The sequence below is a fragment of the Selaginella moellendorffii genome, unplaced genomic scaffold, assembly GCF_000143415.4.
Source record: "Selaginella moellendorffii unplaced genomic scaffold, v1.0 SELMOscaffold_17, whole genome shotgun sequence".
In the NCBI taxonomy this organism is placed as follows: domain Eukaryota; kingdom Viridiplantae; phylum Streptophyta; class Lycopodiopsida; order Selaginellales; family Selaginellaceae; genus Selaginella; species Selaginella moellendorffii.
In genome coordinates, this window is record NW_003314278.1 from 639,596 (window position 1) to 666,976 (window position 27,381).

General features: G+C 50.4%; 12 protein-coding genes across 28 annotated transcripts; 9 read left to right on the forward strand and 3 right to left on the reverse strand.

The window, feature by feature from the left end:
- Positions 1 to 14: 14 nt before the first annotated feature.
- LOC112346824 lies at positions 15 to 1,163 on the forward strand. Of its 2 annotated transcripts, none has more exons than XM_024676583.1 (5): positions 15 to 127; positions 176 to 302; positions 366 to 554; positions 612 to 828; positions 905 to 1,163. In XM_024676583.1, the coding sequence occupies exons 2-5, from the start codon at positions 234 to 236 to the stop codon at positions 1,060 to 1,062; spliced, it is 633 nt and encodes a 210-aa protein (XP_024532351.1). In that variant the 5' UTR covers positions 15 to 127; positions 176 to 233; the 3' UTR covers positions 1,063 to 1,163. The 2 variants fall into 2 exon arrangements, with proteins under 2 accessions (XP_024532351.1, XP_024532352.1); XM_024676584.1 differs by having other exon boundaries at positions 176 to 291; positions 361 to 554.
- A 170-nt stretch (positions 1,164 to 1,333) lies between these two features.
- Positions 1,334 to 4,480, forward strand: LOC9642970 (ABC transporter G family member 6). The gene is made up of 4 exons (XM_002971404.2): positions 1,334 to 1,447; positions 1,550 to 1,608; positions 1,668 to 4,239; positions 4,332 to 4,480. Exon 3 carries the CDS (start codon positions 1,771 to 1,773, stop codon positions 4,216 to 4,218), a length of 2,448 nt encoding a protein of 815 aa, XP_002971450.2. The 5' UTR covers positions 1,334 to 1,447; positions 1,550 to 1,608; positions 1,668 to 1,770; the 3' UTR covers positions 4,219 to 4,239; positions 4,332 to 4,480.
- Positions 4,481 to 4,629: 149 nt separating this feature from the next.
- On the forward strand, positions 4,630 to 6,912 carry LOC112346844 (protein HAPLESS 2-like). The gene is made up of 8 exons (XM_024676630.1): positions 4,630 to 5,357; positions 5,409 to 6,038; positions 6,094 to 6,231; positions 6,313 to 6,398; positions 6,478 to 6,517; positions 6,575 to 6,696; positions 6,766 to 6,844; positions 6,877 to 6,912. Exons 2-8 carry the CDS (start codon positions 5,859 to 5,861, stop codon positions 6,910 to 6,912), a joined length of 681 nt encoding a protein of 226 aa, XP_024532398.1. The 5' UTR covers positions 4,630 to 5,357; positions 5,409 to 5,858.
- Positions 6,903 to 9,047, forward strand: LOC9640184 (protein HAPLESS 2-A). 2 transcript variants are annotated; one of them, XM_024676479.1, is made up of 12 exons: positions 6,903 to 7,031; positions 7,092 to 7,130; positions 7,189 to 7,365; positions 7,418 to 7,486; positions 7,537 to 7,634; positions 7,708 to 7,825; positions 7,884 to 7,916; positions 7,985 to 8,078; positions 8,130 to 8,221; positions 8,283 to 8,461; positions 8,517 to 8,614; positions 8,671 to 9,047. In XM_024676479.1, the coding sequence occupies exons 1-12, from the start codon at positions 6,924 to 6,926 to the stop codon at positions 8,979 to 8,981; spliced, it is 1,416 nt and encodes a 471-aa protein (XP_024532247.1). In that variant the 5' UTR covers positions 6,903 to 6,923; the 3' UTR covers positions 8,982 to 9,047. The 2 variants fall into 2 exon arrangements, with proteins under 2 accessions (XP_024532247.1, XP_024532248.1); XM_024676480.1 differs by having other exon boundaries at positions 7,194 to 7,365.
- A 36-nt stretch (positions 9,048 to 9,083) lies between these two features.
- Positions 9,084 to 11,311, forward strand: LOC9642972 (ruvB-like protein 1). Its single transcript, XM_002971406.2, has 12 exons — positions 9,084 to 9,205; positions 9,254 to 9,442; positions 9,507 to 9,638; positions 9,701 to 9,850; positions 9,905 to 10,060; positions 10,121 to 10,255; positions 10,335 to 10,400; positions 10,470 to 10,576; positions 10,633 to 10,732; positions 10,794 to 10,885; positions 10,947 to 11,016; positions 11,084 to 11,311. The coding sequence occupies exons 1-12, from the start codon at positions 9,125 to 9,127 to the stop codon at positions 11,174 to 11,176; spliced, it is 1,371 nt and encodes a 456-aa protein (XP_002971452.1). The 5' UTR covers positions 9,084 to 9,124; the 3' UTR covers positions 11,177 to 11,311.
- Positions 11,312 to 11,384: 73 nt separating this feature from the next.
- Positions 11,385 to 13,190, reverse strand: LOC9642973 (scarecrow-like protein 18). The gene has a single exon (XM_024676476.1). It carries the CDS (start codon positions 13,161 to 13,163, stop codon positions 11,565 to 11,567), a length of 1,599 nt encoding a protein of 532 aa, XP_024532244.1. The 5' UTR covers positions 13,164 to 13,190; the 3' UTR covers positions 11,385 to 11,564.
- A 2,415-nt stretch (positions 13,191 to 15,605) lies between these two features.
- Positions 15,606 to 21,552, reverse strand: LOC9640185 (pentatricopeptide repeat-containing protein At2g35030, mitochondrial). 13 transcript variants are annotated; one of them, XM_024676289.1, is made up of 15 exons: positions 19,920 to 21,552; positions 19,748 to 19,864; positions 19,549 to 19,691; positions 19,423 to 19,484; positions 19,260 to 19,327; positions 18,965 to 19,162; positions 18,736 to 18,843; positions 18,524 to 18,682; positions 17,841 to 18,140; positions 17,745 to 17,785; positions 17,031 to 17,286; positions 16,384 to 16,899; positions 16,091 to 16,275; positions 15,947 to 16,022; positions 15,606 to 15,884 (listed from the first exon to the last, which is right to left on the reverse strand). In XM_024676289.1, exon 1 carries the CDS (start codon positions 21,548 to 21,550, stop codon positions 19,970 to 19,972), a length of 1,581 nt encoding a protein of 526 aa, XP_024532057.1. In that variant the 5' UTR covers positions 21,551 to 21,552; the 3' UTR covers positions 15,606 to 15,884; positions 15,947 to 16,022; positions 16,091 to 16,275; positions 16,384 to 16,899; positions 17,031 to 17,286; positions 17,745 to 17,785; positions 17,841 to 18,140; positions 18,524 to 18,682; positions 18,736 to 18,843; positions 18,965 to 19,162; positions 19,260 to 19,327; positions 19,423 to 19,484; positions 19,549 to 19,691; positions 19,748 to 19,864; positions 19,920 to 19,969. The 13 variants fall into 13 exon arrangements, with proteins under 13 accessions (XP_024532057.1, XP_024532054.1, XP_024532056.1 ...); XM_024676286.1 differs by having other exon boundaries at positions 19,256 to 19,327; XM_024676288.1 differs by having other exon boundaries at positions 19,250 to 19,327.
- A 59-nt stretch (positions 21,553 to 21,611) lies between these two features.
- LOC112346845 (pentatricopeptide repeat-containing protein At4g02750-like) lies at positions 21,612 to 23,462 on the forward strand. Its single transcript, XM_024676631.1, has one exon. The coding sequence runs from the start codon at positions 21,612 to 21,614 to the stop codon at positions 23,460 to 23,462; it is 1,851 nt and encodes a 616-aa protein (XP_024532399.1).
- On the forward strand, positions 23,392 to 24,360 carry LOC9640186 (protein phosphatase inhibitor 2). 3 transcript variants are annotated; one of them, XM_024676290.1, is made up of 4 exons: positions 23,392 to 23,539; positions 23,590 to 23,702; positions 23,757 to 23,942; positions 23,986 to 24,310. In XM_024676290.1, exons 1-4 carry the CDS (start codon positions 23,505 to 23,507, stop codon positions 24,228 to 24,230), a joined length of 579 nt encoding a protein of 192 aa, XP_024532058.1. In that variant the 5' UTR covers positions 23,392 to 23,504; the 3' UTR covers positions 24,231 to 24,310. The 3 variants fall into 3 exon arrangements, with proteins under 3 accessions (XP_024532058.1, XP_024532059.1, XP_024532061.1); XM_024676291.1 differs by having other exon boundaries at positions 23,395 to 23,539; positions 24,004 to 24,360; XM_024676293.1 differs by having other exon boundaries at positions 23,396 to 23,539; positions 24,007 to 24,360.
- A 360-nt stretch (positions 24,361 to 24,720) lies between these two features.
- On the forward strand, positions 24,721 to 25,426 carry LOC112340441. Its single transcript, XM_024676632.1, has 3 exons — positions 24,721 to 24,877; positions 24,950 to 25,135; positions 25,279 to 25,426. The coding sequence occupies exons 1-3, from the start codon at positions 24,780 to 24,782 to the stop codon at positions 25,424 to 25,426; spliced, it is 432 nt and encodes a 143-aa protein (XP_024532400.1). The 5' UTR covers positions 24,721 to 24,779.
- Positions 25,092 to 26,105, forward strand: LOC9642974. The gene is made up of 2 exons (XM_024676294.1): positions 25,092 to 25,837; positions 25,902 to 26,105. The coding sequence occupies exons 1-2, from the start codon at positions 25,446 to 25,448 to the stop codon at positions 26,041 to 26,043; spliced, it is 534 nt and encodes a 177-aa protein (XP_024532062.1). The 5' UTR covers positions 25,092 to 25,445; the 3' UTR covers positions 26,044 to 26,105.
- Positions 26,061 to 27,355, reverse strand: LOC9642975 (desiccation-related protein PCC13-62). Its single transcript, XM_002971615.2, has 3 exons — positions 26,903 to 27,355; positions 26,607 to 26,838; positions 26,061 to 26,540 (listed from the first exon to the last, which is right to left on the reverse strand). Exons 1-3 carry the CDS (start codon positions 27,253 to 27,255, stop codon positions 26,148 to 26,150), a joined length of 978 nt encoding a protein of 325 aa, XP_002971661.1. The 5' UTR covers positions 27,256 to 27,355; the 3' UTR covers positions 26,061 to 26,147.
- Between the last annotated feature and the right edge of the window lie 26 nt (positions 27,356 to 27,381).

A 27,381-nucleotide genomic window follows, 5' to 3' on the forward strand; every position in this document is an offset into this window, starting at 1 on the left:
TTTTATGAAAACGTGCGTAAGAACATGGAGGCGGAAGTTGCAACTATGGAGGTTGCAATCGAGGAATGCATAAAGCAAAGCAATCTCTTTTACGAGGAGAGAAACGACTTTGAGGAGCGGATCACAGGTTATACCTTTCCTTTCCGGCGGTTACTAAGTTTGATTCGATGTTTAGATATCCACGAGATCGAGGCGGACATGCGAGCCTACGATTTGTGGAGAGAAACTGAAGGATGGGCTATAATGGATCCAGAGCCTTTGTCGAAAGTGGTCAACCCAGCGGATCAATTTGTAAGATGATGGTACCTGTGATTGCTCGTCTCAAGTTTCTTATTACGCTCATGAGTTTTTTGTTGGTAGTTCAGGTGACTGGCCAGAGGGGTAAACCACCAAAGGAATGCAGCGAAGAACAGAGGATTTGGATCGAGCTTAAGGCCCTGGCAAACATCATGGATGTACTTGGTATCGACGATCCCAACGAAGTTGTCAACTCTGTTAAACAAGCTCAGCGGCAAAATAGTGAGTTTTATGATCTAGTGAACCAGCTCCTCCAGGTAGATCCGGCTCGAAGAAAGTACTTGCATGATCTAAAGAGCTTTCTTGTGTCTCAGGTGGTGAATGAGGTCGATGGCAAGCTAGAACAAACCCAGGTGAAGATCAACGTGAACCAGACGTCACGCACGGCATTGATAAACCGCAAAGTCGACATGGAATCAACACTGGAGGGGATTCTCGACCTGTTGAAGGACCTTAATCTCGACGACGAGGAGCTTCTTCCGATTATAAGGGAGATGAGGAAGCAGCTCGGAGCTGTGTTCAAAGAAGCTGGTGTGTTTTTCTCTCCTTTTTCTTGGTTTCTAGATCTCTTTCTTCGTTTGAGAGCTAATGTTTTGGTGGATCTTAGGATGCAATGTGGAGGACGAAGAAATGGATTACTCGCAAGACTCGGTGGCGACGATCACGTACAAATCGGGTAGAGCACAGCCGCTGGAAGTTGCGATCGTCGAGTTCTTCGTCACCATCGAGCATTTCATCGATCAGTTGTCAGGAACTCTGCGTTAAAATCAATGCGCTCGTCAAGACTTTCTTAACTTGCACAACAAAGATTTCATGACTGACCGTGATCCACCGTAAAGAAAATTTCTTGTGGGTGGCTTATCTTAGATGCGTTGGTTGGATTGATTAAAAGGTGGAGAGATTTTAGGGCTCCTCCAGTTTGAATTTTTGAAGTTCCTTGACGGGTGGGCGCGTAAATGGCGACGGGCTCTGGAATTGCTGTGAGTGATATTAAGAGGCTCAGGTGGAAAACCTAAATGAGATGGAGAAGCGTGCCCAAGGACAACAGGGGCAATAAGGATCCCTTCGCTCGCCCATTGCGTCGCGATCCCATCCCTGCTGCGCGCGCCGTCACGTTTTACTTGCGGTAGATGATCTTCCGTTCCCCTTTGTAAGTGTGTCTGTTTGTTCTTGGATTTCTTGAAATCTCGAGTCTCTTTCTTGCTTGCGATCGAAGCTTTTGTCTCATTGCGGGATATATATTTCTCTCTAGGCGGAGCTGATCGACGCAAGGGAGCTTCGTTTCGTAATCTGGCCGATACCTCGCTCCTGGTGAGTGAAATCGTGGGAATGTGAGGCCTCGGTGTGATATGTCGATCGTTTCTCTCCAGATTGAGCTTCTGAGAGGAGCTTCTCTTCGATCCCTGACACAAGAAGATGCTAATCGGCAGCTATCTTAGCGCACAATGGCGATGAAAGCCCTGCCCTGCTGCCATGGATCGCGATCATCATCCATCAAGAGATTTCCAGCACGAGGAAGCACCTTTCTTTGGATCCTCAGAGATGGAGGTCACTGAATCGAATCCTACACCTATCTCTGGAGCTGAGGTGTTCGTGGAGCTAGCATCGCGACGCAGTGCTAGCGAGATCGAAGGCAAGGAAAATGGCATCGCTTCGTCGGCTCAAAGCTCCTCGGAGAGGACACACACGACGCCAGTCCAGGGGAAGATTGCGATCAGCAAGCCCGCGCGGCTGGGAGAACTTCTCAATAAGTTACGCAAGCTACAGCAAGAGGAAGAAGAGAGCCTGGATAAAGAGAAGGAGAACGAGAACGCAAGAGGTATCATCACCGGGTCAGTGCCTCGCATAGCATCAGCGCATCAAGTGGTAGATCTGGACGGGCTATGGAACTCCATCGACAAGTCGAAGCCGCTCATCCTGTTGCAGTTTTCGGACCTCACGTACACGGTCTACGAAAAACGAAGATCGAGGTGGCCATTTCGGACGACAAAGTCTTCCAGCTCCGCCATCCCGGAAGACAACCAAGCCAGGAACTTGCTGGAGAATGTCTCAGGAGAAGCAAGAGAAGGGGAGATCCTGGCAGTCATGGGTCCGAGCGGGTCAGGAAAGTCGACACTTATCGACGCCTTGGCGCTGAGGATTGCGAAAGGAAGCTTGAAAGGCAGCATCACGCTGAACGGGGAGGAAGTCGGTACCAGGCTCTTGAGGAGCATCTCGGCGTACGTGATGCAGGATGACTTGCTCTTCCCGATGCTGACGGTTCAGGAGACGCTCATGTTCTCCGCGAACGTGAGGCTGCCTCAAACACACTCACGGCAGAAGAAGGTCGAGAGAGTGAAGATGTTGCTCGAGCAGCTAGGACTCCAGCGTGTCGCCAACACCATGATCGGCGATGAAGGCAGGAGGGGTGTTTCCGGAGGGGAGAGGCGGAGAGTTTCCATTGGAATCGACATCATCCACGACCCGCTGCTGCTCTTCTTGGACGAGCCTACGTCGGGGCTCGACTCAACGAGCGCCTACATGGTGGTCAGGACACTCCAGAAGATCGCACAGACGGGAAGCGTTGTGATACTGTCGATCCATCAGCCAAGCTACAGGATCATGGGGCTGGTTGATCGACTCATATTCCTCGCTCACGGGCAGACGGTATACAATGGACCACCTTCGGAACTCGGCTCGTACTTCACGGCTTACGGAAGATCGGTGCCTGAGCACGAGAACAGCACCGAGTTTGCGCTGGATCTTATTCAAGAGTTGCATTCCTCGCCAGGAGGAATCAAGCCTCTCGTCGAGTTTTCGAAGCTCTGGACGTCCAAAGAGCTCAGGCCGGAGGAGATGCTGCTGTCCGCGCCGGCTGTAGACGTGAAAACGGCCATAAGCGTCAGCATTTCCAGGGGAAAACTGGTCGCAGCAAGGGCCCAGGCACACGATTGTGGCGACAGGTGCAACGGAGCAAAGGTGGCGAGGTTTGCGAATCCTTGTTGGGTTGAAATGCTCGTCATCATCAAGCGCTCCTTGATCAACATCAGGCGGACTCCGGAGCTCTTTCTCATGCGGCTGGGCACAGTTATCCTCACTGCCGGTCTGCTGGCAACGATCTTCTGGAACTTGGACCACAGCCCGAAAGGTGTCCAGGAGCGCTTGGGCTTTCTTGCTTTCGCCATCTCTACGACCTTCTACACCTGCGCCGACGCTCTGCCGGTCTTTCTCCAGGAGAGGTACATTTTTATGCGAGAGACTGCTCACAGCGCTTACAGGAAGTCGTCGTATGTGCTCGCAAACGCGATCATCTACGTACCTTTCCTCGGCTTGCTCTCCATCGCATTTGCGGCGACGATATGGTGGACAGTGGGACTGAGTGGTGGAGCGCCGGGTTTCCTCTTCATGTTCCTCATTCTCTGGGCATCGTTCTGGGCGGGCAACTCCTTCGTCACTTTTCTCTCCGCGGTGATTCCCAACGTTATGCTCGGCTACACCGTGGTCGTGGCGCTGCTCGCCTATTTTCTACTGCTCAGCGGCTTCTTCATCTCCAGAGAACGCATTCCCAGGTACTGGATCTGGTTTCACTACCTCTCCATCATCAAGTACCCGTACGAAGCTGTTCTCATCAACGAGTTTTCTCGAGACGGGGCTTGCTTCGAGACAGGGAAGCAGATACTGTACGGCACTCCTCTTCAAGACGTGAACGAGACAGCAGTGAAGATGATGCTGGCTATTGTGAGGAGTGCTCTTCAAGGCACCTCCTATGGCGACATCGACGAAGACACCTGTGTGATGAATGGGAGCGACGTTTTGCACCGGTTTTACATAACGCAGCTGGGGCGGTGGACGTGCCTGGGAGTTACGATTGGATTTGGCGTCCTGTTTCGGTTCCTTTTCTACGTTGCTCTTCGTCGAACCGGTGCTACCAAAAGACAATAAGCTCGCTGTAGCTACACCCAGGTAAAGTAATTCTTTCTTTGCTCGAGCTTGAATTGTTTCTTTCTTGTTTGCTAGCTCTATCTGACTTTATGTTCCATTTTTTCTTTTTCCAGAAAATGTGTTTGTCTAGCTCTAAAAGTCCTGCTATTGCTGCTCGTGTTGGTATTTGCAGCTTGGTTTCTTCATGTCGTCGCCGTTTGCTCCCAGCTGGTCGATTTGAATGTTGCATAGTGCATTGTTATACATTGTCTTGGTAGTGTTCTCCTCGGTGCTGTTGTCACTGCTGCTGTTTCTATAGATCGCGTAGAGGCTGAGTTGAGCGATGCCCGAGAGACAACCAAGTCCGTTTGGTATCTAACAACAACAATTTGTTTTTTGGTTTCAGATTCTCAAGTAACATCGAAAAACTACAAAAAAAAAAAAAAAAAAAGAGGGAAGGAAGAACACTTACAGCAATGAAGATATCCCGAGTTACAACGGCATAGAAGGTCCACACCAAGCTGTTGAGGAAAACGAAGAGCGACAATAGAAACGGCATGTACTGGACGCTTCTGGTTTGGATCACTCGCTTCTACGCAAGCCAGCAACAAGGACACGGTTAGAAGGAAAGATGAGAGACTCTGCGTCGTCACCATGACAGTCAGTGGAGAGATGTACATCGCAATGGCCACCGCGACGCAGACGGATCCGACCACGGTTATTCTCTCGTCGTGGGTGTCAGCAAGCTTGACCGTGGTGAGCGTGATCAGTCCAAATGCTACAGCCACGGCACCCAGCATCTTCAGCACCTTCACCTGCAGTACAGATTTTCACCGAGAAGTTTAGACCGGGTCCGGAAACGCGAAGAAGGGATTCCAACCAAGGTGGTCCTCGGAAAGTTGCAAGTATACCATCTTGGCTCTGGTGGCATAGGAGAGGTAGAGGGCGGTGTAGACGAGCTCGATCGCGCAGCCGGCGGCGTTGATGGTGATGATGAGCATGCTGTGCGGCTTCACGAACGGCATGCCGTAGAGGATCCACAGCATGCAGTTGAAGAGCGTGCAAACGTACGGCAGGCCCGAGTACTCCTGCGTGGATTTGCTCCGGACGATCTCCCAGAACGTTGGCCTGCGAAGATAGATCCAAGTTTCCACTCTCAGGTTTGCTTGATCTCTGGAAGTTTTTGATGATCTGATGGATGATACTTACAGTGGTGCTCCAAACAAAGCAACAGCAGTGGCATTTCCTGAGAGGGAGAGAGATGGATATAGTGGAATCCTCAGAGCTAAGTTTGTGAGTTTACTTACCGAGAATGCCCAGTAGGATCTTCATGTTGAGTCCCATGATGGTTTGTTCGTCGTTCGTTTTTTCTCGTTTTCCTTTGTTCGTTGCTTTGGATCGATGGATATCGATCGATTAGAACTCGAGCGAAGTTATCATCGCTTATATATTCCTTTGATTGCTTTTCTTTACGTGAGGCACTGGGTGTGCAACGCTCATAAAAAAGGTTTAACGCTTCCGTGATTCTATCAACTAGAACTTGTAAATCTGTCCATCGCATTCCAGGACAAAACCATTATCAATTTAACGGAGGCGAAGAACCCTAACTTTCAAATTTACTTTGCCGCCAAGGAACAGTTAAAGTTTCGGTTTTAAACTGGATGGAAATGGCGGTAAAATGGATTCTCCTCTTTCTTTTGCAAGCGCTGTTATGGAATCCATCCATCAACATGACGACCATCTCCAAGAGCGATCTTGATGTGTGCGTCAACACGGGCGATCCCAATGCCATCCAGTGCAAGAAGAAGATCTTGGTCACGGTCGCGATTCCATCGGGCGATGTAAGCTCCAAATTTCTAGCTAGGGTTCTGGAAATTTTGCCCTTGGCTCTTCCAGGGGGGTAATGGCGAGGCGCTCATCGCCGAGGTCAAGGATCCGACGAGCCGCGACGGCAAGCAAGTGCTGGAGAAATCCATTTCCGTGAACATCGCCAAGACGGACAGCATTGTCAAGTACGCGCTCGAGTACCTGAAGGTGAGGCCTTGCATTTCTTTACTTTTGGCTCTTTTTCTTCCTCTCGAAGAGCTCTAGTGCGAGAAGAGATTGGATGAATAGAATGTTGCAGGTGATCTAAATGAGCGCGTCATCAAGAAGAAGAAAGGCTGCAACACCAAGCTCAACGATAAAGCAACCTGTGGAGTGTAAGAACTATCCTTTCAGATTTTCGGGTAGATCCATTTGTGACACTGACTCTTTTCCTGTGTGATCTTCTCCATACAGACTGGGCGATTCAAAGGGAAACGTTGTACCAGGAAGCTCAGTAAGTTTCGTTTGGAGTTTTTTCTGTCCTTTGATTTTTCAGCCTTGCCTTTTGCAGGGCTTTTGCTGTACATGCAAGCCACTCAAACAAATCAAACACTTTCGAGGAATGCCCAAGCCTGGTCATTGCGGTATAAGTGACGCTGGCTATGCATTTTGCCTTCGCTTCGGCCAAATGTGGTGAGTTCTTCTCCCTCTGTTGGTGTTATTTTTCTTTTGCTGCGTGATAACGCACCAAGGCTTCTGTAGGTGTGTCATGTTTCGCATCCGAACTGGTACCATTAGTTTCGAAATAACAATCACACTCACGGATCAAAACGGGAACAAGGCGAGTTCACGGATAATAGGTTTCGTCTTGAGGCTCACACTTCTCGTGCCAGGAATTTGTCCGTCTGAGTCCCTCTGCGATGTCCGCGATTAATGGTCCCAGGACCTTTATTGCCTACCTTATTGGAGATCTGGGATCTTACACACAAATCCCGGTTTTGGATGGAAGGTATCTCTTCGTACCAAGGGTACGTATACATATCAGGTTTGCAAGTCTTGCTAGTTTCTCACGTGTAATGCTCGTCCAGGCTGAGAAACCAGACGGTAACTGGCAACAGTTTACAAGGGTAGAGAAGCGTCCTCGATGCATTCATAGTTTTTCGTGAAGACTAAACTTGTGAGCAGGGCAGTCCAAGGGCGGATGGCAGATTGTGGATGCTCGTAGATGAGGCTAGAGTCACGTTAACTGGATCAGCATGCGACAAGATTGGACTCTCTTGCCTGGGTTATGCTCAGCAGCCGAGAACTTGCGACGGGGCTTTGGGGATGTGCATCGGTGAACAGCTTATCGATTTCATCAAAGTACGTGCTTCTCTAACTTTGTTTTCTTTTTTAATCCTATGTGAGCTTTTAGGAAGACTTGGCAGCTTTAGGCAAGGGTCGGCTTGCCATCCATGGTCTGTTTCGATATGGATCATACAGGGTAAGCGAATTACACACACGCTACTGTTGCATATACAGTTTGAACTGCAGAGCTTGGTACCAGATGCGCTCCAAATTGCTGTCAGCCCAACAAATTCGCTGATAACCATCGAGATTGCTGCTGATAACGTGTCATTCCGGAGAAACAAGTTCGTTCGCTCATCCTTCTTTCCTTCCAATTTTTCAAGATGAAAATTGTGCTGTGAAGTTTATTGGTTGCAGGAGTACTGGAAAAATTGTCAAGGTTGAGGTGCCGCCTTTTGAGGCAATGTCCACCGGCGGGACTCTGACGCTTACAGTGGTGAATGACGGATCACTGGAGGCGTCCTATGGCGTGTATGTGAGTACTTGCTTTAGAAGCTGCACGGCGAGGCTTTTAACTCTGGTCTCTTCTGTAGGTGGAATGTTCGGCAAACATCAATCCTTTGGAGGTAAAGAAGTTTCTCTTCTCTCACAAACTTCCACCGTTCTCTGTTTCCTGATTAGCATTTTGATGCAGGGAAAAAGGGTTTCCATGATACCCAATGTTCCTCAAACTTTTTTATATACATTGATAACGAGGAGCACAGATGCAACGAAAAACTCCTGCATCGGTATTGCATTCAGTCTCTTTATTTTCAATCTGTTTGTTTCTTGCTCTGCAGTGACACTCCGTGATTCCGAAGGAGAAAACTGCGATGTCAAGGAGGCCAAGTTCTCCACCACCGCTACCGTTTTCAATAACGGCTCGCAAGTGGTATGTGTGCACAGTGATCCACCACTTTTTTTCATGAATTGATTTTGTGGCTTGTAACCAGGGTGGAGTTCAAATAGCAGGGTCAAAAAACGATACATTCGCGAAAGGACTAGGTGGTTTGGGTTTCTTTGGAAAGATTGGAGCGGGAATCAAAGGAATTGCCAAGGGCGCGTTCAATGTCGTGACATCTCCCTTCAGGAAAATGTTTGGTCTCTTCAACAATCTGCTCGGCAAATGCGAGTAAGCAAACCATTCATTCATTTAGCGTTCGTTCTTGTATAACTTTTCCATGCAGCAACTGCCCTGGAGCGTTCGACATTGGATGCTTCATTGCTCACTTTTGTGTCAAGAAGATCCTCTTCTTTGTAGGAGGCATTGTGGCTGCAGCACTGGGTAAAGTTCCGAGTTGATCACACAGTTCTCCGGATCTCACTCGGAATTTCTTGCAGCTTTCTATGTTCTACTTTTGCTTCAGGGCATGGGGATCTTGACACCACTCTGTGGCTGCTGCTGCTTGCCTCTAAAGATCATGCTCTCAGTGCGTCCATCGCTCGGCGGCGGCGGCGATGGAGGCGAAGAACCGGCGACGCCAAAGGCAGCGAAGGCGGTGCAGCCCGAAGAGATCGACTACGAAGGCATTTCATCGCTCTTTGACGAGGAAGAAGGCCATGAAGAACAGGAAGAATACGAGGAAGAAGAGGGAGATTTCCAGGAGGAAGAAGGAGACGAAGACGAGGAGGACGAGGAGGAAGAAGACTAGCAAAAGTTTCAAATTTCAAAATGATTCTTAGAATATTCTTATATAATCCTAGCCATTGGTTTTTAACGGCGGATGTATAATCGCAGTGCAACTAACTAGGGCTTTCAATCGAGCTCCAAGCGCCGGGCGCCATCGCCGTCGCCATGAAGATCGAGGATGTCCAGTCCACGACGAAGAAGCAGCGCATAGCTAGTCACAGCCACATCAAGGGCCTCGGCCTCCAGGTACGTGATCGATCGCTGTAGCAGTGTGAGGAACGGAAATATTTCCAGGACGATGGGACGGCGCTGGGAATGGGGTCGGGATTCGTCGGCCAGGAGCAAGCTCGCGAGGCGGCGGGGCTTGTTGTGGAGATGATCCGCGGGAAAAAGATGGCTGGTCGCGCATTGCTGCTTGCCGGATGCCCTGCTTCCGGGAAAACAGCCATCGCATTGGGCATAGCTCAGGAGCTAGGCAGCAAGGTTTGTTTCAAGCTCATTTCTTCTCTTTCCTTCATACAATGGGATTTTTGTTCTGTGGTTCCAGGTTCCATTTTGTCCAATGGTGGGATCGGAGGTTTTCTCTTCCGAAGTTAAGAAGACCGAAGTTCTCATGGAAAACTTTCGTCGCTCGATCGGCCTGCGTATAAAGGAGACGAAGGAAGTTTACGAAGGAGAAGTATGTTTCCATTCTAACATTCATTCTAAGCATTTTGTTTCTTCGCTTTTTCTTTTTTAAAGGTGACTGAATTAACTCCAGAGGAGACCGAGAGTACCACCGGTGGCTACGGCAAAAGCATCCACCACGTGATTATTGGTTTGAAGACTGTGAAGGGCTCCAAGCAGCTTAAACTCGACCCCGTTATATACGACGCTCTTATAAAAGAAAAGGTGATGGTTTCCAACGGTTTTGCTCTTTGCTGGTTTTGAAACTGTTATCGTCAGGTAGCAGTGGGAGATGTCATCTACATTGAAGCCAACAGCGGTGCTGTGAAACGAGTTGGACGAAGTGATGCTTTCGCGACTGAATTCGACCTTGAAGCGGAGGAGTATGTTCCTCTACCGAAAGGAGAGGTTCACAAGAAGAAAGAAATCGTTCAGGTACTAACTGTGAAGAAAGGGTCCAGTTTCTCTTCACACAGCAAGTGTGGGTGTATGTAGGACGTCACACTGCATGATCTAGATGCTGCAAATGCGCGTCCTCAAGGTGGACAAGATATTCTTTCCATGATGGGACAGATGATGAAGCCGAAAAAGACTGAGATCACTGATAAACTACGGCAAGAAATCAACAAGGTTAGCCGGTGTTCGTCAGCTCTCCTGTTTTGAGGATTTTCTATTGTCTAGAGGATTATGTGTGGGATCTTTGTGGCAGGTGGTTAATAGGTATATTGATCAAGGAGTGGCGGAGCTTGTACCTGGTGTCCTATTTATTGACGAGGTATGTCTTGCGCTTTGTAAATTCTGAATTGTGAGGAGTAACTTTTGTGATGTAATGCTTGTCGTCTAGGTACACATGCTGGATATGGAGTGCTTCACATATCTGAATCGCGCTTTAGAAAGTTCTCTAGCACCTATAGTGATTTTTGCTACGAATCGGGGTATCTGTAACATCAGGTAGTTGCCCATCTCCTGTAAGCTAGCACGCTGAGCGAATATTTTTCCAATGGCAGGGGGACGGACATCAGTAGTCCACACGGAATACCGGTCGACCTATTGGACCGCCTTGTGATTATTCGAACACTTCCTTACACTCCTGCTGAGATGGTTCAGGTATCTCGACTTTTAAACTAAGTTCTACTGGTGAAGGCAAGTGCGCTTTATGCTATTTCAGATACTAGCAATTCGTGCGCAAGTTGAAGGACTTACCATCGACGAGGAGAGCTTGGCGTTCCTGGGTGAAGTCGGGGAGAAAACGTCGCTGAGGTAAGCCTTCTAGACACATCTCGTGTACTTGGAACCTCATGTAATTTTAATGCGTGTACAGGCATGCTGTGCAGTTGCTGACCCCGGCCTCTATAATAGCACGTACAAACGGGCGTGATGAAATTGCTAAGGTAAAAATGGCCATAACTTGTGTGTGATCTGCTGGAGATCTTAGCAAACAAGTTGCTGATATTGCAGGGGGATTTGGAGGACTTGGTAGATCTCTTCTTAGATGCGAAGGCGTCTGCGAAGCTGCTTCAAGAGCAGCCCGACAAGTACATAAGCCAGTAGTAGGAAGGAGAAGCGACCGGAATTTTTGCTGTGCCGCTCAAGGGTGTGAGTTCCGTTTGATATACTTCTAGTCCTTGACACCGCATTGTACGTTACAGACTTAGATTGCAAAGGTTTGCGCAGAGTTTGCTTTTACTGAAAGTTACATCAAATCAACGACAAAATGGGGGGGTTTCGTTAAAGAAAGACACTATCAACAACAGGCAAATGACTCCATCCTGCAAAGTTCTGGGTTTGGCCGGTTAATCTTCACTGGTTATCAGCAGGAGAAAAATAATTTTTGGGGGATTAGCAGGAAAAGAGGAAGCAAGAGGAGGTTCTCTTCTTCGGTTGTGAGACTAGTAACGATCTCAGAAACGAGGCCTTCAATACGAGCAGCGGATGTGATTCAGCAACTCCAAGTGGAGAGAGCAACCAGGGGCTTGTCGTGCCAACTTAGAAACAGGGAGCCGTGCTGGTTCTCCACCAGAAGCCGGTACCCGTCAGCAGGATAGTGCAACCGGAGTAGCAGCTTTGCCTGAGCAATCGCAAAATCGCTGGGTGGTACAAGTTGGAACCCTGCAGCCTCCATGTCTCGTCTCCAATTGCCGAAGCTCTGGTGCCGGACCACAGCCAAGTTCTCGTCGTCGCCACCTCCGTCCTCGAGGACAATGCCGGATATTTCTTTGGCCAGGACAAGCCGCTCAATCATCAGCCGCTGGGGACTTCGCGGTGGCAGTGTAGCTTCCAGGGAGTCGAAGACAGCCGCGTAGTGGTCCAGCGTCACCAGGAACCTCTCGAGGAAGCTCTGGCTCAGGTCGTGCTCCGACTCCTTCTCCGCGACCGTCAGGATCCGGGGGCACAGCGATCTCATAAACTCTAGCGCGTGGGGCAGTGCCGCACGGTGCGCAGCCGGCAGCAGCTTGTGCAGCTGTGTCATGCAATTGACGACGAGCGCCTCGCCGCGGCGGAGCTCGAGGTGCTGCTGGAGCGAAGCCACGACATGGCGGCTGGTGGTACAGACCGCGTCGAATTCGAAGTCGAGATGGAGAGTTCGTGCGAAGTCTCGCAGCCTGGCTCCAGTCTGCTCGAGGAGCGAGATCGAGGGACCGGTGCCGGTGATTCTCAGCGTCAAAGTGGTGGACGAGGACGAGGACGAGGACGACAACGTTGGTGGCTCCTCGCCGTGAGCTTGACGGCCAACTTCGGAGGATTGCTCTTCGTGCTCTAGCGAACTTGGCGACGAAGGTGGTGGCTGTTGCTGCTGCTGTTCTTCCTCCTCGAGCTGCTTGAGCCGCCGCCTCTCAACCAGAGCTTGCATCAGCGGCGGCCACTGGAGACCCTGCATGATCCCGAGGTCGACAATGTGGACGGCTCGCTCGTTGTCGACGGCTTCCAGGATGGCCTGATTGGCGCTGAGGTGTGAGAAGCGGATGAAAGGCGTCACCTGGTTAAGAGCGAGATAGGCCTCCTCGGCTCCGCCCGAGTAGTAGAACAAGTCATCCTCGAAAGATGGCGGCGGCTGGTCCTCCTCGAGCAGGAAGTGGAGGTTGTTCAAGCGGAGTAGCGACCGGATTTCCGAGGCGCAGGGAGCGGACAGCGAGCAGAGGCATCGAGCGAGCGCAGCGGAGAAGTAGAAGGCGAGGCGCTCGACCGCATCGCCGTGCGGGGAGGCCGCGCGGCTCAGGTGGACGAGGCAGCGGATAGCTCGGTGCCAGTCGGAGGACGTTACCGCGGCTGCACACTCGACCAGCAACTCCCGCAAGCCACCGTCGTTGTGATGAATCCCAGCTCCGCCGCTGCTGGCTCCGCCTACTCCGAATCCAAATCCAGTCCCAGCTCCAGCTCCAGTTCCTGTTCCTCCTGTGTGGCCGAGGAATTGCGGCTGCTCCTGGTGGTGATGCTGGTGAGACGATGGTGGCTGCTGTTGCATCTCATGGAAGACAAGGCAGAGCTGCTTGTTTTGCGACGGTGGCTCTTGGTAGCACAAGAGATGGAAATATTGCATTCCAGCAGCCGCAGGAACTTTGGGATCTCGAGAAACTTTGCTTCGATCAATGACGCCAGTGACGACGACTAAGAGTTCGTGATGATGGCCAGCGGCCAGCCAGCGTAAGACGAAGAAGAAGATGAAGCAGAAGGCCTCGAGTTAATGCTTAGAGGAGGAGCAAGAAAAGGAGGAGGACGAGGAGAATTGATGGGCCTGGAGCCTAGAAAGCAGAGCGGTATCATAGCTACTCACCACCGTGGCAGTAGCAGCAGCTCTTCTTCTCTCGTTTCGCTCATCCTCGTCGACGGCATCGTTCGGACACCACCTTTGGTCGGGATTGATCTCCGCAACGACGAAGAGACGGTCGATCGATCCCGTCACTCGAGTGACACTGCTGCTGCCAACGTTCCCCAATTCCCGCCGCATCGCATCGAATTCGCAGCTCCTCGACTCATGCAAGTAAGAGCTCTCTCTTTTCTTTCTTTCCTGCGTTCGTTCTCCCAACTTCTCGTGTTGGTGGAAGGAGAAAGTTCGCGAGTAGCCTGGCTTGCAAGGGATATCGGAGATCGCTGGTGGAGTGGCCCCTTGGTTGCTTGGTTCTGTGACCAATCACTCAACCAATCAATCAATCAATCAGTCAAGCAATCAATCGCTACCCTGTGGAATTTGGAGCAAAACGAAGGAGAAGAACGAAAAAGGGAGGAAGAGAGAAGGAGAGAAGATCTACCTTGGCTTTCACGAATAAGCAAACTCTGATGGAATGTTTCACGAATTGGGAGTAGGACACCAACAAGAAGAATCGTCCAAGAGCTCCTCCAAACAAACAGTGACTGTGGAGTGATGGGAGTGAGCGAGGAGTAGTAGTAGTAGTAGTGTGGAGGAGGGAATAAAGCTTCCCATTTCCCTATCCATCTTGTCTATCTATGTATGTATCTCTGTCTAACAAGGTAGTGATTCCGTGAGGCGTGAAACAATGAATGCCAAAAAGAATGAAATATAGGGGGGGATTCTTTCTCGTTGGCATATTCGTGGCGCGAGAAAAAAAAAGGTGGCATTTTCCTTCCTTTTTTTTTTGAGGGTCACACTTTAAGTGCCAAAGACAAAGCTTTTGTGTCTTTCCAAGCAGGAATTCACTTGGGGGGTGAGGGTTAAAAAATTGTTTTACTGGACATTTTTTTAACTAGCTCCTGGTGTTTTGGATTCCAAAGGTGGCTGGCTATACCTTTCACCTCCATTCCTTAAACAAATAAATGCCCAGAGGGCAGATTTTTTGTTATCAAAATGCCTTTAACAGTTTGCTGGCTAACTGTGTGACACACACATCACATATTTACATTTGTCCATACTTGACAATGATCCAAAGCTTTCACGCAAATGTAGAGAAAGAAAAAAAAAAGGTAGAAAATACGTATCGCCTTGAAAACGACGACAGGGACGACTACGACCACAAAGGGAATCATTGCCCGATATTGGCCAAGCATATTCCTACCCCGTCCCAGTGGCCGTTGACAAGGAAGCAAAGCACTTGGTCAGATCAGATTGATTGGCCAAAGAGTATCTCGCGTGTGTGAAGTGTAGACTTTTAATCTAGATTTGGGGTGACGTAACCCAAATGCCTAAGCTAGGCATCTGTGAGTGAGCCAAAACCTCACACACTATAGAGATGCTTCCTATGTGCATTGAATTGTACAGATTATAGCAAGACAACTACGGCCTAGTCCAAAACTGAGAGTTTCAATCGATTCGGTTGTCTGGGTCTGATTTAGTTCCAGCCGAGCCAAATCTCACTTAAGCTCCCATCTATAATACGTATCTCCTACAAACCCTAGAAAACGAGAGCTTGGAGAGGTTCATGCATGCACCCATGATTAATAACTTACTTGATGTGCTCCCCCCACGAGATCAAATCTCTTGTTTGACATTGTTTTCTCGGAAGTTTCACTGTGACAATTTTTACGGTACGGACAAGCGCAGAGGATATTCTTTTCGCGGGCGCTTCTTTGGGCCAGTGGCGGGTGGCCACCCGCCGCTGTACGACCTAGGAGGGAATCTCTGTCTGGCCGCGCGGCGGCAGATGCCGATTCCAAAAATGAGTGAACACCAACTGCTATACCGAATCGAATCACACACCGTGTGTCTAAAGTTGATTCCATATTGTTTGTAATCGCGCCAGCCAAGCGAGCAAGATTTGAATATATGTGTGATACTATGCAAGATGCCCAGCAAAGAAAAAAAGGGCCCCTCTATCGCTATTCGAAACTATGACGCTCGTATGATTCTAATACAATAATAAGCTTCTGGGACGAACGAACTAACAAACAATGGGTTGATGCATGCGTCACCCTTTGGAAAGAAAGCATAAAAATAAGAGTTTGGCACGACTGAAGCAGATAACCTCGATCTTAAAAACTAGTCCATGCATGTGAGATCTGGATTAAGTTAGCAGGAAGGAATCTCGGATTTTCTCGGACAAAATAAAATTTTTATTCGATTTGGATCGTTTGCGTGACCATGGATCCAGAGCCAGCGCTGGCACACAGCCCAAATCCTCGCACAGGAACATATCACCTTTTCAACTATTCTTCCAGAGACTTTCGCGTTGATCCGCCCTTCCAAATATCATCTCGCCCGGGAGAGTTTCCTCTTTTTAAATTCCCAATCGCCATTCTTTTCCTTTGTTGCTTTGAACGTTCGCAAAGATATTTAAGTTGGGGAGCACTGCAAAAAGAAGAAAAAGCACTGCACAACATGCTTTGAGTCACGTACAAAGTCCATCGCCGAGCATTATTGGAATAACTTACAGAGATGTGAGAATCTTTTTCTGCGCCCGACCGCCCCTCCCGAAGGGTCAAGCGTTGGGCTTTTGCGTTGCTTCGTCTGGAAACTCAAAGTTTGGCCCTTAGACACACAACACAAGAGTATTATAAGAAAACGAGGGAGCTTACCTCGCTAAAACCATTGCACTTGACCCTTTTCCTTGTGGAGCTCCGCAAGTTTAGGAGAGAAAACTAATGGCGAGTGTGGTGTGGTCGGCGGCGGGCAGTAAAAATATATAATGTTGTAGCCGTCTGTCGTTGTTCTGATTCTGTGCCTCAAACCGGAGATTGAGCGAGCTGCATCAAAATAAAAGCTGGGGGAAGAAAAAGAGTAAGGAACTGACTGACGAAGTTGGCGAATGATAAACTCCCGACTGAAGAAGAATGCAATGCAGAAAAAAGATAAAAGAAAAGAAACGAACCTGTTGTTGTAAATGCGTAACCTGGTGCAATCTGGTCGCGCGAGTAATGCCGGGGAATGCGAAGTGAAGTAGCAGCAGTGGTAGTAGTAGTAGTAGTGGTGTGTGTGTCGCTGTGTCTTCCAGTTGGTTTGCTGTGTAAGTTTGGCCATTGAATGCGGCCTCCGGATTGCGATAACTTGATTGGTGCCTCGCTCTCGAGGCGCAGGGGCCAGTCCAGCGGGTATTAAGTTCCGCCTTGCAGCCATGCCTTTCCGGATGTAGATTGGAAGCCGAGGAATAAAACGATACTCCACAAATTGCCTGCCTCTGCAGAAAACAGCCCCGGCCATAATCAGCTGTGGTCCATGAAGGCTCGCGCGACAAATCGTTTGAATGTCTTTGAGCAGCAGCGGCCCCTGTCTTTGAGTTCGAGTGACATGGATCCAAGGCCAATCCATCCAAACTCTGGGTGACATGCCTTTTTCGCCTTTGTCTCGGTGTCATTGAATATGGGACGTCAGGAGCGAGCAGCAAGACCTGGAAAAGACAAGAGCGAAAGAAAGAAACAGTGGTTAATTGCGGAATCACAGCGAAAAGAATCTGAGAAGCAAGTAAAAACTGGTTTATCTTTTCTTTCCCTGCTCTTTTCTCTTTGCCTAGGAACTTACGATGCTGCGTCGTAGCCAGCCAGATACACGGACACATCGTGGCGATGGTGATGGCATGTCGGTCACAGGAGCATCTTCTTACAAGTTACGAGAGAGGTTAGCTGGTCGTAAAGTAAAGAGTACCGGAAGAGAATGTACACCGCAGACGCAGGCACCACACGAAAAGCAATCGGCAGCTTGTGCGGCCACTCAGCTCTCTCGGCACCAGTAGTAAAACAAAAGCGCCAAAGCAAGTCTCAGTCCCTCAAGTTTGAGTCTGCGGGAAACAAACAAGCAAACTTCATGAGTGAATGAATCTGTACTAAGCCCCGGCCAGCAATCAGACAAGGGACGATTCCATTTAATGGGCACCATAAAGAAAAGCAGATGGGGCTGGTTCAAGCCTGGCCTGTTGTTTCTTTGCTCCTCTGAGCTGGGGCGAATGGGGTGGAGTAAACTCTGGGATTGACTATAAACAAAGGCAAAGAGAGAAGAAGAGTAGCAGAAGATTCGAAGTACAGAAGAAAGTGAAATAAAAAGGACGCATATGAGGAGGACAGACCCCAGACCCCAAGGAAAGTGATACAACCTCCACTTTGCGAAGGCACCATTCTACCGACACCACGCAGGAACAAACAAAATCTGAGCATCGCAAAAAGAAAGACGGAAAGAAAGAAAAACCCCTGGACTGAGCCGAGAGACAGGACACGAATGATAAAACCCACTCCAACTTACAAGAAAGCTCCAGAGTTTTCCAAATCCCTCCCAAGCCATCCCTGGAGAGAGATCATGATTAGCAATTGTTTGTAGCAGAAAAGATAATATAAATACCAGATGGTCCTGAAAGCAGCTGCGCCAAGCTTGTCAAAATCATTTGCGCGGGAGGCTGACGTTCTCAAAAGATGGTGGTGGGTCACGACTTTGGAGCTGTGCATCTGGGCTATAGATCTCCACGTACTTCTTCTACGCTCGCTACAGCGTCAGCAGTGATATGCGCTCAAAGACACCGACCCCTTTTAAGTGAAGGCGCCAGGGGGCCGTAGCCACCAAGTTCTAAATGGAGCCACCTCTTTTCCTTTTTTTTCGATCCCCACCATCTCCAACCCCACCCCCCTTGAGTTTTGCTCCCATCTGTGGACCAGCAGATGTGTTAGCAGGCGAGAAAGTGAAAGATAAACAAAACAGAAAACAATGCAAACAAGAGCATAAAATACATACAAGCGGGAGAGAAAGAAAGAGGGACTGAACTCTAAACCCGCACTTGTCCATTTCATGACACCGAGAAGGTGTAACTCCATGGTCAAGCGGCCCAGACGACTTCTAGACACATTTTAAACAATTTCTCGATACGTAGCTTGCAGAGACGATTCCATGACACTACTGGGGATGCATTTCAGAAGCAGTTTCGATATGATGCAGCAAAGCATAGAAGGAAAAAAAAAAAAAACAGAAAAGAAATATATCTATCACCATCCAGTCATCCCTTTGGGAATGCCAGCTAAAATATTACTCACCTGAATAAAGACGAGGGAGCTTTGTATGTACCCTCTCTGTTGCTTTCGCCAAATTGATTGCCCGAGAATATGCCCACACTCCTGCTGTGAAGCTCCACTTTTGAGCTTAGCTTTTAAGTCAACGAGCCAGAATAGCCCCGCCCTCTCGCATGGATGGCACTGAAAAACACGTGAATCAGCGCTGGAAAAGAGATGGCGTGCTTGATACTTACAAGCCCAAGCACTCTCTTACTTATGTTCTTTCTCGGCTCAGCACTTCTGCTGTTAGTCTTCCGATTTTGCGCCTTAATGCGAAAGCAAAGCACGCGACAAGCCCGCCCCTGGTAAGAAAACAAAAAACCGTTTCAAAGTATGATCCAAGCAGTAACAGTTCATCGTGCTAGATGCTACGCCCTGACTTTAGGTGCCACATAAAAAGAAAGGATTGCTTGTGAATCTTACCAGCTGGATTTCATGGACGGACGGACACCTTCAATGCCTCCCTGACACAAAAACACAAAGAGCTCTTTGTGACAAAACAGTGATCCATACATCAATACTTCTTGATAAAAAAAAGAGAGAAAGTACCTGTAGCATCTCTCTCGCCTTGTTGCAAAGGTCGTCTTCCAAGTCGTTATCAGCAAATACAGGAGAAAATACCTAAAGCACACGTAGCGTAAGCCATTGCTATTTGCTAATGAGCAACGACGGACCCTGATAACCAGAACAACGAAGCAAAAGACGCACACTTACTGACTTCCGTGAGTGACGACGCTGTGAATGACGCGATCATTGAGTAAGTGCAGTAGCACCGTCAGATAGCAGCTACTAGAGCAGTAGCATACCATTAGTAAGACCACAAACAACAACAAAAAATAAAATCAGATGTGCACAACAGCACGCCCGTGGAAATTTCAAACCTGGAGGATTTGTTTCTGCTCGCATTGGTACAATAATCAATTCTCGTGTCTATATGCTGCACCTGTACAAACAACCAGTTCGAGCGTCCTTACCAAGACACGAGAAAAGAAAATAAAAAGATTTACCTTTCGAGATGTGAACTGGAACTTCAAGTAAACCTTTTCAAGCAATAACACCAGAATACTGTACAGCGTGATCCAAATTCCGGAGCAAAGTAGAGGCTCATTGCCGAAACTCGCACTTAATAGTTCTGGGGTTTCTGGACCAGCTGCAAAAAACGATATCACTTCATCCAGGAAAAAAGAGTTTAGAATGCACACTTACCAATAGAAAGGTAAAGAGCTTTCCAAAGTTCTGAAATTTTTGAAATCTGGATCCTTCGAAGTCTTCAGATCCTTCACTGTGGACAGGACGATCTTCGCGATTTCTACCGAGGAAGTCCTGCAAAAACAAAATCTTGACAAGTTGACGAGAAACCTGATTTGATTCACTTTACCTGTGAAGCTAGAAGGTGGTCGCCAACGAAGATGATATCATTGTTTGCAATCACTCCATCTTCTCGGAATAAATGTTATGGAGCAGCTTGAACGCAGCACAATTCCCTGGATCCAAACCAAGAACACGCTTGGCTGCATTAGCCGCAAGAGAGACGTCGCCATGGATCTTACACGCCGCCAGCAACGCCTTCCACTCCAAAACACCGTTGAAGCTCATCTTCTTCGCCGCCACCTCGGCCTCCTTCAATCGCCCAGCTCGACCAAGAACATCTATCAAGCAGCAAAGCTGCTCCTTCATGGGCGTCAAGGCGTGATCGCTCCACATACTCGAGAGATAGTGCAAGCTGCGATCCAAGTATCCGGCATGGCTGCAAGCGTTTAGAACTCCCGTGAAAGAAACCCGGTCCGGATCCACACCCAGCAACACCATCTCGTGGAAGAGCTCCATGGAATCCCGGCAGTGCCTAGAGCTTCGCCCACTCTCACAGATAATCGCGTTCCAGGCTACCAATTCCTGCCCAGGCATCATAGCGAACAGCTTCTTGGCCTCTCCAATTTCCCCTTTCTGGGCATATGCTACCACCACAGCCGTCCAGGACACAGCATTCCTCTCGCTCATCAAATCAAACACATACCTCGCATGCTCAAGCGAGTCATTCTCGCCATAGCCGGCAAGAATTGTGTTCCAGGAAACGAGATCTTTCTCGGGCAATCCCGAAAAGACGCTCTCGGCAGCAGCCATATGCCCGGACCGGGCATAGACCGCGATCATCGCATTCCAGGCCACCACGCTCCACTCCGGCATCTGATCGAGCAAGCTCCTCGCCTCGTCGATCTTCCCGGCACTGGAATACGCCGTCATGATCGCCGTCCAGGAGAAAACGCTCCGCTCCGGCATCCTGTCAAAGACGATCTTCGCCTGGCCGAGATGCCCGTTCTGGGCCAAGATCGACAGCGCCGTGTTCCAGGACACGACGCTCTGCTCGGGCATTCGATCCAGCAGCTCCTCCGCCAGATTCCAGCAGCCGATCGAGGAATACGCCGCGACCATGATGTTGCACGACACGATCGTGACCTCCGGGAGGCGATCGAACACCGCCTTGGCGCCCGCCACATCCAAAACCCTAGTCAGCCCCGAGAGGAAGATATTCCAAGACACGGCATCATGCTCGGGCATCTCCTCGAGCATCCTCCTCGACTGTAGCAGATGCCCATTTTGGGCATATGCTGCCACGACGGCATTCCAGCTCACCACATTCCACATGGGCATCGCGTCAAAAAGCCACTTAGCGTCGTCCACGCGGCCGGCCCGCCCGTATAGCCCAATCATGGACGTCCACGTCACGACGTTGTGCTCCGGCATGGCCCAGAATGTGCGCTGGGCATCTTCTAGATACCCATTCCGGCCATAGGCTACCATCATCACGCTCCGCGCGAAGAGATCTGGGCGTTGGATGCGCTCATAAACCTGGCGGGCCTCGATCACGCTCCCATACTTGCCATAGAGCTCAATTAGCAAGCTGGAGACCTGCCTGGGAGGATGATTCTTAGCAGCGAGATTGGAGTGGGCTTCTCGGAGCTCCGCGAGATTATTGCAAGACCTCAGTGCTTCGTAGATTTTCCATTCCATCAAAATCCCCAACCCTCCCACAAAGCGTTTTGAAAATGTAGGGCTTAGGTGGCTATGTCCAATGCGGCATCATGCCTTGGAGCTTGCAAGACAAGCGCTCGACGACTTTAGGGCCCCGTCGGGCGACGCCACGACCTCCGCCAAGGATTCGTTTGCTCGGCTCTTAGCAAGCTGCCGGGATGTGGGCGAGGGCAAGCGCATCCACTGCTCGATTCTCGAGAGGGGCCTCGGCCATAGCAGACTCCTCGCGAATCTCCTCATCCAAATGTATGGAAGGTGCGGCCACGTCGACGCCGCGCGAGGGATATTCGAATCCATCGGCGAGCCCAACGTCTTCTCGTGGTGCATCCTCCTCACGGCATATGCCGAGAATGGGCATCTTGTTCAGGCGCGAAGGATATTCGATTCCATGCCCGAGCACAACCTCGTGTCATGGACGGCCATGATCGCGGCATTTTCACAACGGCACGATCTTCATGAGGCACAGGCGCTCTTTGACTCGATGCCCGCGCAAAGCATTGCCGCGTGGAATGCCCTAATTACGGCATATGCCACAAGTGGGCATTGTGAGACAGCAAGGCACTTGTTCAACTCTATGCCAGCCCGGGACATCATCTCCTGGAATGCCCTAATCGCGGCGTATGGTGCAAACACCTTGCTAGGAGAAGCCGCGGGCCTCTTCTGGGCCATGCCCGAGAGAAACGTGGTGACGTGGACCTCAATGCTCACGGCATATGCCCAAGGTGGGCATATGCTTGAAGCGAGAAGAATATTCGACTCCATGCCCGAGAGGAACGTTGTGTCTTGGACCGCGATGCTCCACGCATATGCCGAGAGCGGGCATCTAGGGCTCGCTAGGGCGACGTTTGAGGCGATGCCCGAAAGGAATGTGGTGTCGTGGACGGCCATGGTCCAGATCTACGCGCTTGCCGGCCAGGTCGAGCGCAGCAAGGAGATCTTTGATGATATGCCCCAGAGAAACCCTATGTCTTGGACGACTATGATCCAGGCTTACGCTTGCCACGGGCAAATCCGGGAGGCCGCGGCTACATTCCAGGCGATGCCGGCGTGGGATATGGTGGCGTGCACGGCGATGCTCGCGGCGCACGCCGCTAGCGGGGATTTGGAGGCGGCGAAATCGCGCTTCGATGGAATGCCAGCGTGGGATCTGGTCTCTTGGAGCGCGCTCCTCGCGGCGTATTCCCTGCGCGTCGATCGGCCGGAGCTCCTCGAGAATCTCCACGAGCAGGGGTCAGGAGAGAGCGATGGCGCCGTAATATCGGGCAAGATGCTGGATCGGGCAAAGACGCTCTTCGATCTGGTGCCGGAGCGCGATCCAGTCATGTGGACGTGGATGATCGCGGCGTACTCCCACGCCGGCCATCTCGATCGAGCGCGCAGGTTGTTTGAGACGATGCCGGAGAGGGATCTGGTGTGCTGGAACACGATGATCGGCGTGTATGCCGAGTCCGGCCACCGCGTGATCATCGAGCTCGTCCAGGCGATGGAGCTCCAGGGCCTGGACCCCGATCGATTCTCCTTCATGAGCGCCATCGCTGCGTGTAGCCGGCTGGGATGGCGCGATCGGGGCTGGAAATATTTCGTGTCGATGATCCAAGATCGGGGAATCCGGCCCTCGCGAGAGCACTTCTCGTGCGTGGTGGATCTCCTGGGGCGATCGGGGGATCTGGGGCACGCCGAGGAGCTCGTCCGATCGATGCCGTTCTCGCCGGACGCCACGGATTGGGGGGCGCTGCTCGGCGCGAGCGCGACGCAGCGCGACGTGGATCTGGCGGCGCAGGCGGCAGGGAATGTATCAGTGCTGGAGCCGGAGATGGCATCGTCCTACGTGCTGCTCGCCAGCGCCCTGGCCGATCGATCGAGTGGGGGAAGAAGAAGAGAAAGTATTTAGCTTCCATCGCTCTAGGGTTTTAGGGCGTCGCGGTCGAGGAGGATGAGCGTGAAGAAGAGCGGCAGATCCAAGGCGAGGTAACGCAATGCGCTTTCTAGCGATTCGATTCATCTCTTGGATTGATCAGAGCTCGCGTCGCGTGGGACGAGGACAATCTCGACTACCTGGAAGCAAACAAGAGCCCCAAGAAGAAGATCACGGAGCCAAAGACGCCGTATCACGCCCCGGAGGCTAGCGACGGTAAGAATTCCTCCATTTGGAAGACGAGCAAGAGATGGATCGTCCACTTTCCAGGGATGATCTCACCGCTGACTGACGATTTGGACGGGATGAGAGTTTGCGACGAATCCTCGTCCGTGGATCCGGAGGCCGTCACGAGCGCGCTACTCGCGTCGTCCTCGAGCAACGGCACCGGCGGGAGGAGATGGCGGAGGAGCAGTGGGTGGACATCGTCCGAGGATGAAACCGAGGATCGCCGGGGTAAGATCAAGGTTCCATTTTTCCTGGATCATAGTTCATATAGACGATGTCCGTTGCCCAGAAGAACACCAGCGATTCGCGGAGCTCCGGCGAGCGCACTACGATGAGTTTCGGAGGCTACAGTTGCTGCGCTTGCAAGGATCGAGCTGGCAAGAGGAGGAGGAGGAGCAAGCTGCTGCGAATGGATCCGCCGGAGGAGATGGAAGACACAACCACCAACAACAAGGATCATCCTTGCAAATCCAAGCGAACACGAAAAACTCTGGCAACACTCCCGAGAATCAATGAAGAAACTCGTGAGTTCTTCCAATTGATATAGATGCGTGACTTGTGAAACTAAAATAAGAAGGGTCCCCACCTTTGCGTTATCTTGAGTGCCACGTCATGCGGAATCTAACAGAATATAACTATTCAAATATTCTTTGTGTGTATTTTCGCGGTGAAATTTTCTCTGTTGGATGGCCACTGCAAGAAGAGGAATGAGAGATGAATACCACTTCAAATTCGTCTTCCAGTGGCCTTCCAAAAGGGAAGAGCTTTTGATTTGGTTTTGCCGATTGTTTCTTCTGGCATGGAGCATACGCCGGAGCAACAGCCACGGCGCTGGCGCAGTCTTTTCGATATGGTCGGAACTCAGTGCACAGTCGCTGTGCATGACGCGCTCCATCGTCTCGCGACTGGGTCTTCTCATTCTTCCATTTAAATAGCGCCCGACCATACTCATTCAATTCCAGAGCAATTCAATCGACACTGACGGCGCTATCCAAAGAGAGTTCTAGCAAGCAAGCACCACCAAGAAAGAAAAGAAAGATAGAACAAAGCTCCATAGCCACAAGCATGGAGAACGCCCGAGGAATTCTCATCGCCATACTGGTCGTTCTTCCTCTGCTGCTCCAGGCAGCCAAGATTTCTCTCTCTCCACCAGATGGAAACTCGTACGAAAAAACTAAAAGAGTTTCTCTCGACGATGGTTCTAAAGTTTGGTTTCCTCTTTTCGTTGTTTCCAGGATTGATTTCGAGGTAACCGCCAGCGGTTTCCAAATCTACTCGTGCGTGGATGTCAACAAAACCGGCCATCTCTCTTGGGTCCTCGACAGAGCCGAGGCCGAGCTCTTCGACGCCAAATTCCACATCCTGATTGGATTCCACTACTTTCTTCCAAAACCCGATGCTGGAGGAGGCCGAGCAACTTGGTCCTTGCTCAAAACCCCGGGCTCCTCCTCGTCCGAGCTCCCCTCGAGCACGGTCACAGGTATAAAGCTATCGAAACTTTCACTGCATTGCTATTCATCTCAAACGCTAACATTGTTCTTGCTCTTCGTGATCGATCGACCAGGCAAGACCATATCCAACTTATCCGGAGGCCGAGGCAACATCGACGATCTCTTGGTGCAAGCCACCTCTCACAGTGGACACACGCGACTTGGCAGAGCCTCCTACATCCAGAGGATCAAAACTCGCGGAGGAACCGCTCCAAGCGATGAGATTTGCAAAGTCGGCGGCATGACGCAAGCAGTTCCATACAAATCCGACTACGTATTCTGGACCCAGCAAGCCTCCGACGTCATCGAGGGACACCACGGCTACATCGACGCGAAGTATTCCACTCGGCCACTGTTCGTGCTCTTTGGCGAGGGATTCCAGCACTACAAGTTTGATGGCTCGGCCTGGCAGCTCTTCAATGCCTCCGCGCTGCTTTCTTCGATTCCCGGCCAGGAGGTGATTGGCGACCACTACTTTCTCGAGACCAAGGACGCTCGCGGCGGACAACCGACGTGGTCGAGCTTTGCCTCGCCGAGCACCGTGACGGCAAAGCCTGTGAATACTTTGAGGCCCGCCACGAGCGATAGTATTTCTTGGGCGGATCTCCACGCAACCGGGAACACCGGAGACAAGTAAGCTTGATCGGATTCTCTGTTCTGCCAGAAACTTACAAGTTGTTGCTGTTCTTGGTCCCAGATACTTTTTCGGAGGGGTGACGTATGTTCAAAGACGCTCCACGAGGGGTGGTTTGCCACCGCAAGTATCGAGAGCTCCAAAAGTTGGCGATGTGTTCCTGTCGCCTTACTCAGCGGTCTACTGGTTCTACGTGTCGAGCTAGTCAAAAACTCTTTTTTCTTGCTTTTGAAAGCACTGAAAGAAACTGTCCATTGCAAGAGACAAGATACAGAGTCCTCCTCTCCACTCAAACTTTTCTTTCAATCTCTAGAAGTAGACATTGGCAGCTTTCCTGAGCTTGGTGGCGATGGCTCCGGACGCTCCATCGGGATAGAAACCTCCGGGCTTTCTCGCATCGCCGGTTCCATACACGATCTCAAGAACCTGTTGTGGTGTCCGAGCGAAGGACAGCGAGAACTTATCGCCCACGAGAATGTTGCCTTCGATCTTCTGCTCGGCCCCCAGACACTTTGGAACCACCAGGCCTTCGTCGTCGATGCCGGTGGCGTCGTCCAGATTGCTTCGAAGCAAGCTGAGCTTGCTGGTGATCTCGTGAACTGTAAGCTTGTAAGGCTCCACCACCGTGTCCTTTCTCTCGTACAAGTAGGTCCGAATAACTGCGTCTTGTCCGGACTCGACACCGAGGAGCCCAGCAAGGAGCTACAAAGAGCAAGCTTTAGAGCTACCTGAAGAACCAAGAGGAAAAATGGGATTTTTCTTGCTTACCCTCTTTCCATCAGAGCTCTGAGTGAGAGGATTCGCACCAACGTAGCCAGTGAGCCCAACGTAAGGAATGGCATAGCTCGCTAGCATGTAGTTCAAGCTGTTCTCGTAAGGACTGAAAGGAGGATCCAGCTTTATTCCCAATGCCTTCTCCATGATGGTGTTCCAGTTCTCCACGCTCAGATCCAGCAGAGGCCTTGGGAAGCCTTCTTCCTTTACAACCCCCTTGATTGCTCTAAGAAGAAAGAGCAAGAATGAATGCCATAAAAGGAAAAAAAAACAGAGAGAACTTTGCTTACTTCAAGTGACCAACTTCTTGCAGAGCAAACTGGGCGATGATGTCACGAACCAGAATGTCGAGCTTGGCCTTCTGCGCACCCTTTGGAGCCGGGCCATTCTCCGCAAGGCCGGGATCAAGCTTGTCCAAGCCATAGCCCAGAGCCCCATAAGCGAAAAACTCTGTCTCCAGGTACTCGAGATTCAAAGGGAATGCCAGTAACTTCTTGTCATCGGGCGTGACATCTCCTTTTGGAGCAAACGCAGCCGACGAGACCTCTCCACACGCTTCCTCGTCGTGAGCATAGCTAACAAAGAATCCAGAAAAAAGGAGGATCAAAACCACAACACTGCTAGTTCCAAAGATCAAACCCATCGCACTTGCAAACTCTCTCTTTTTTATCTCTAGCTACGGAGCTCAGAGGAAGAAAAATGTGATACCTTGGGTTGGGTCAGCATAAGAGAGGAAGAAGTGTCTCGCATTTATATTTGAGACGTTTTT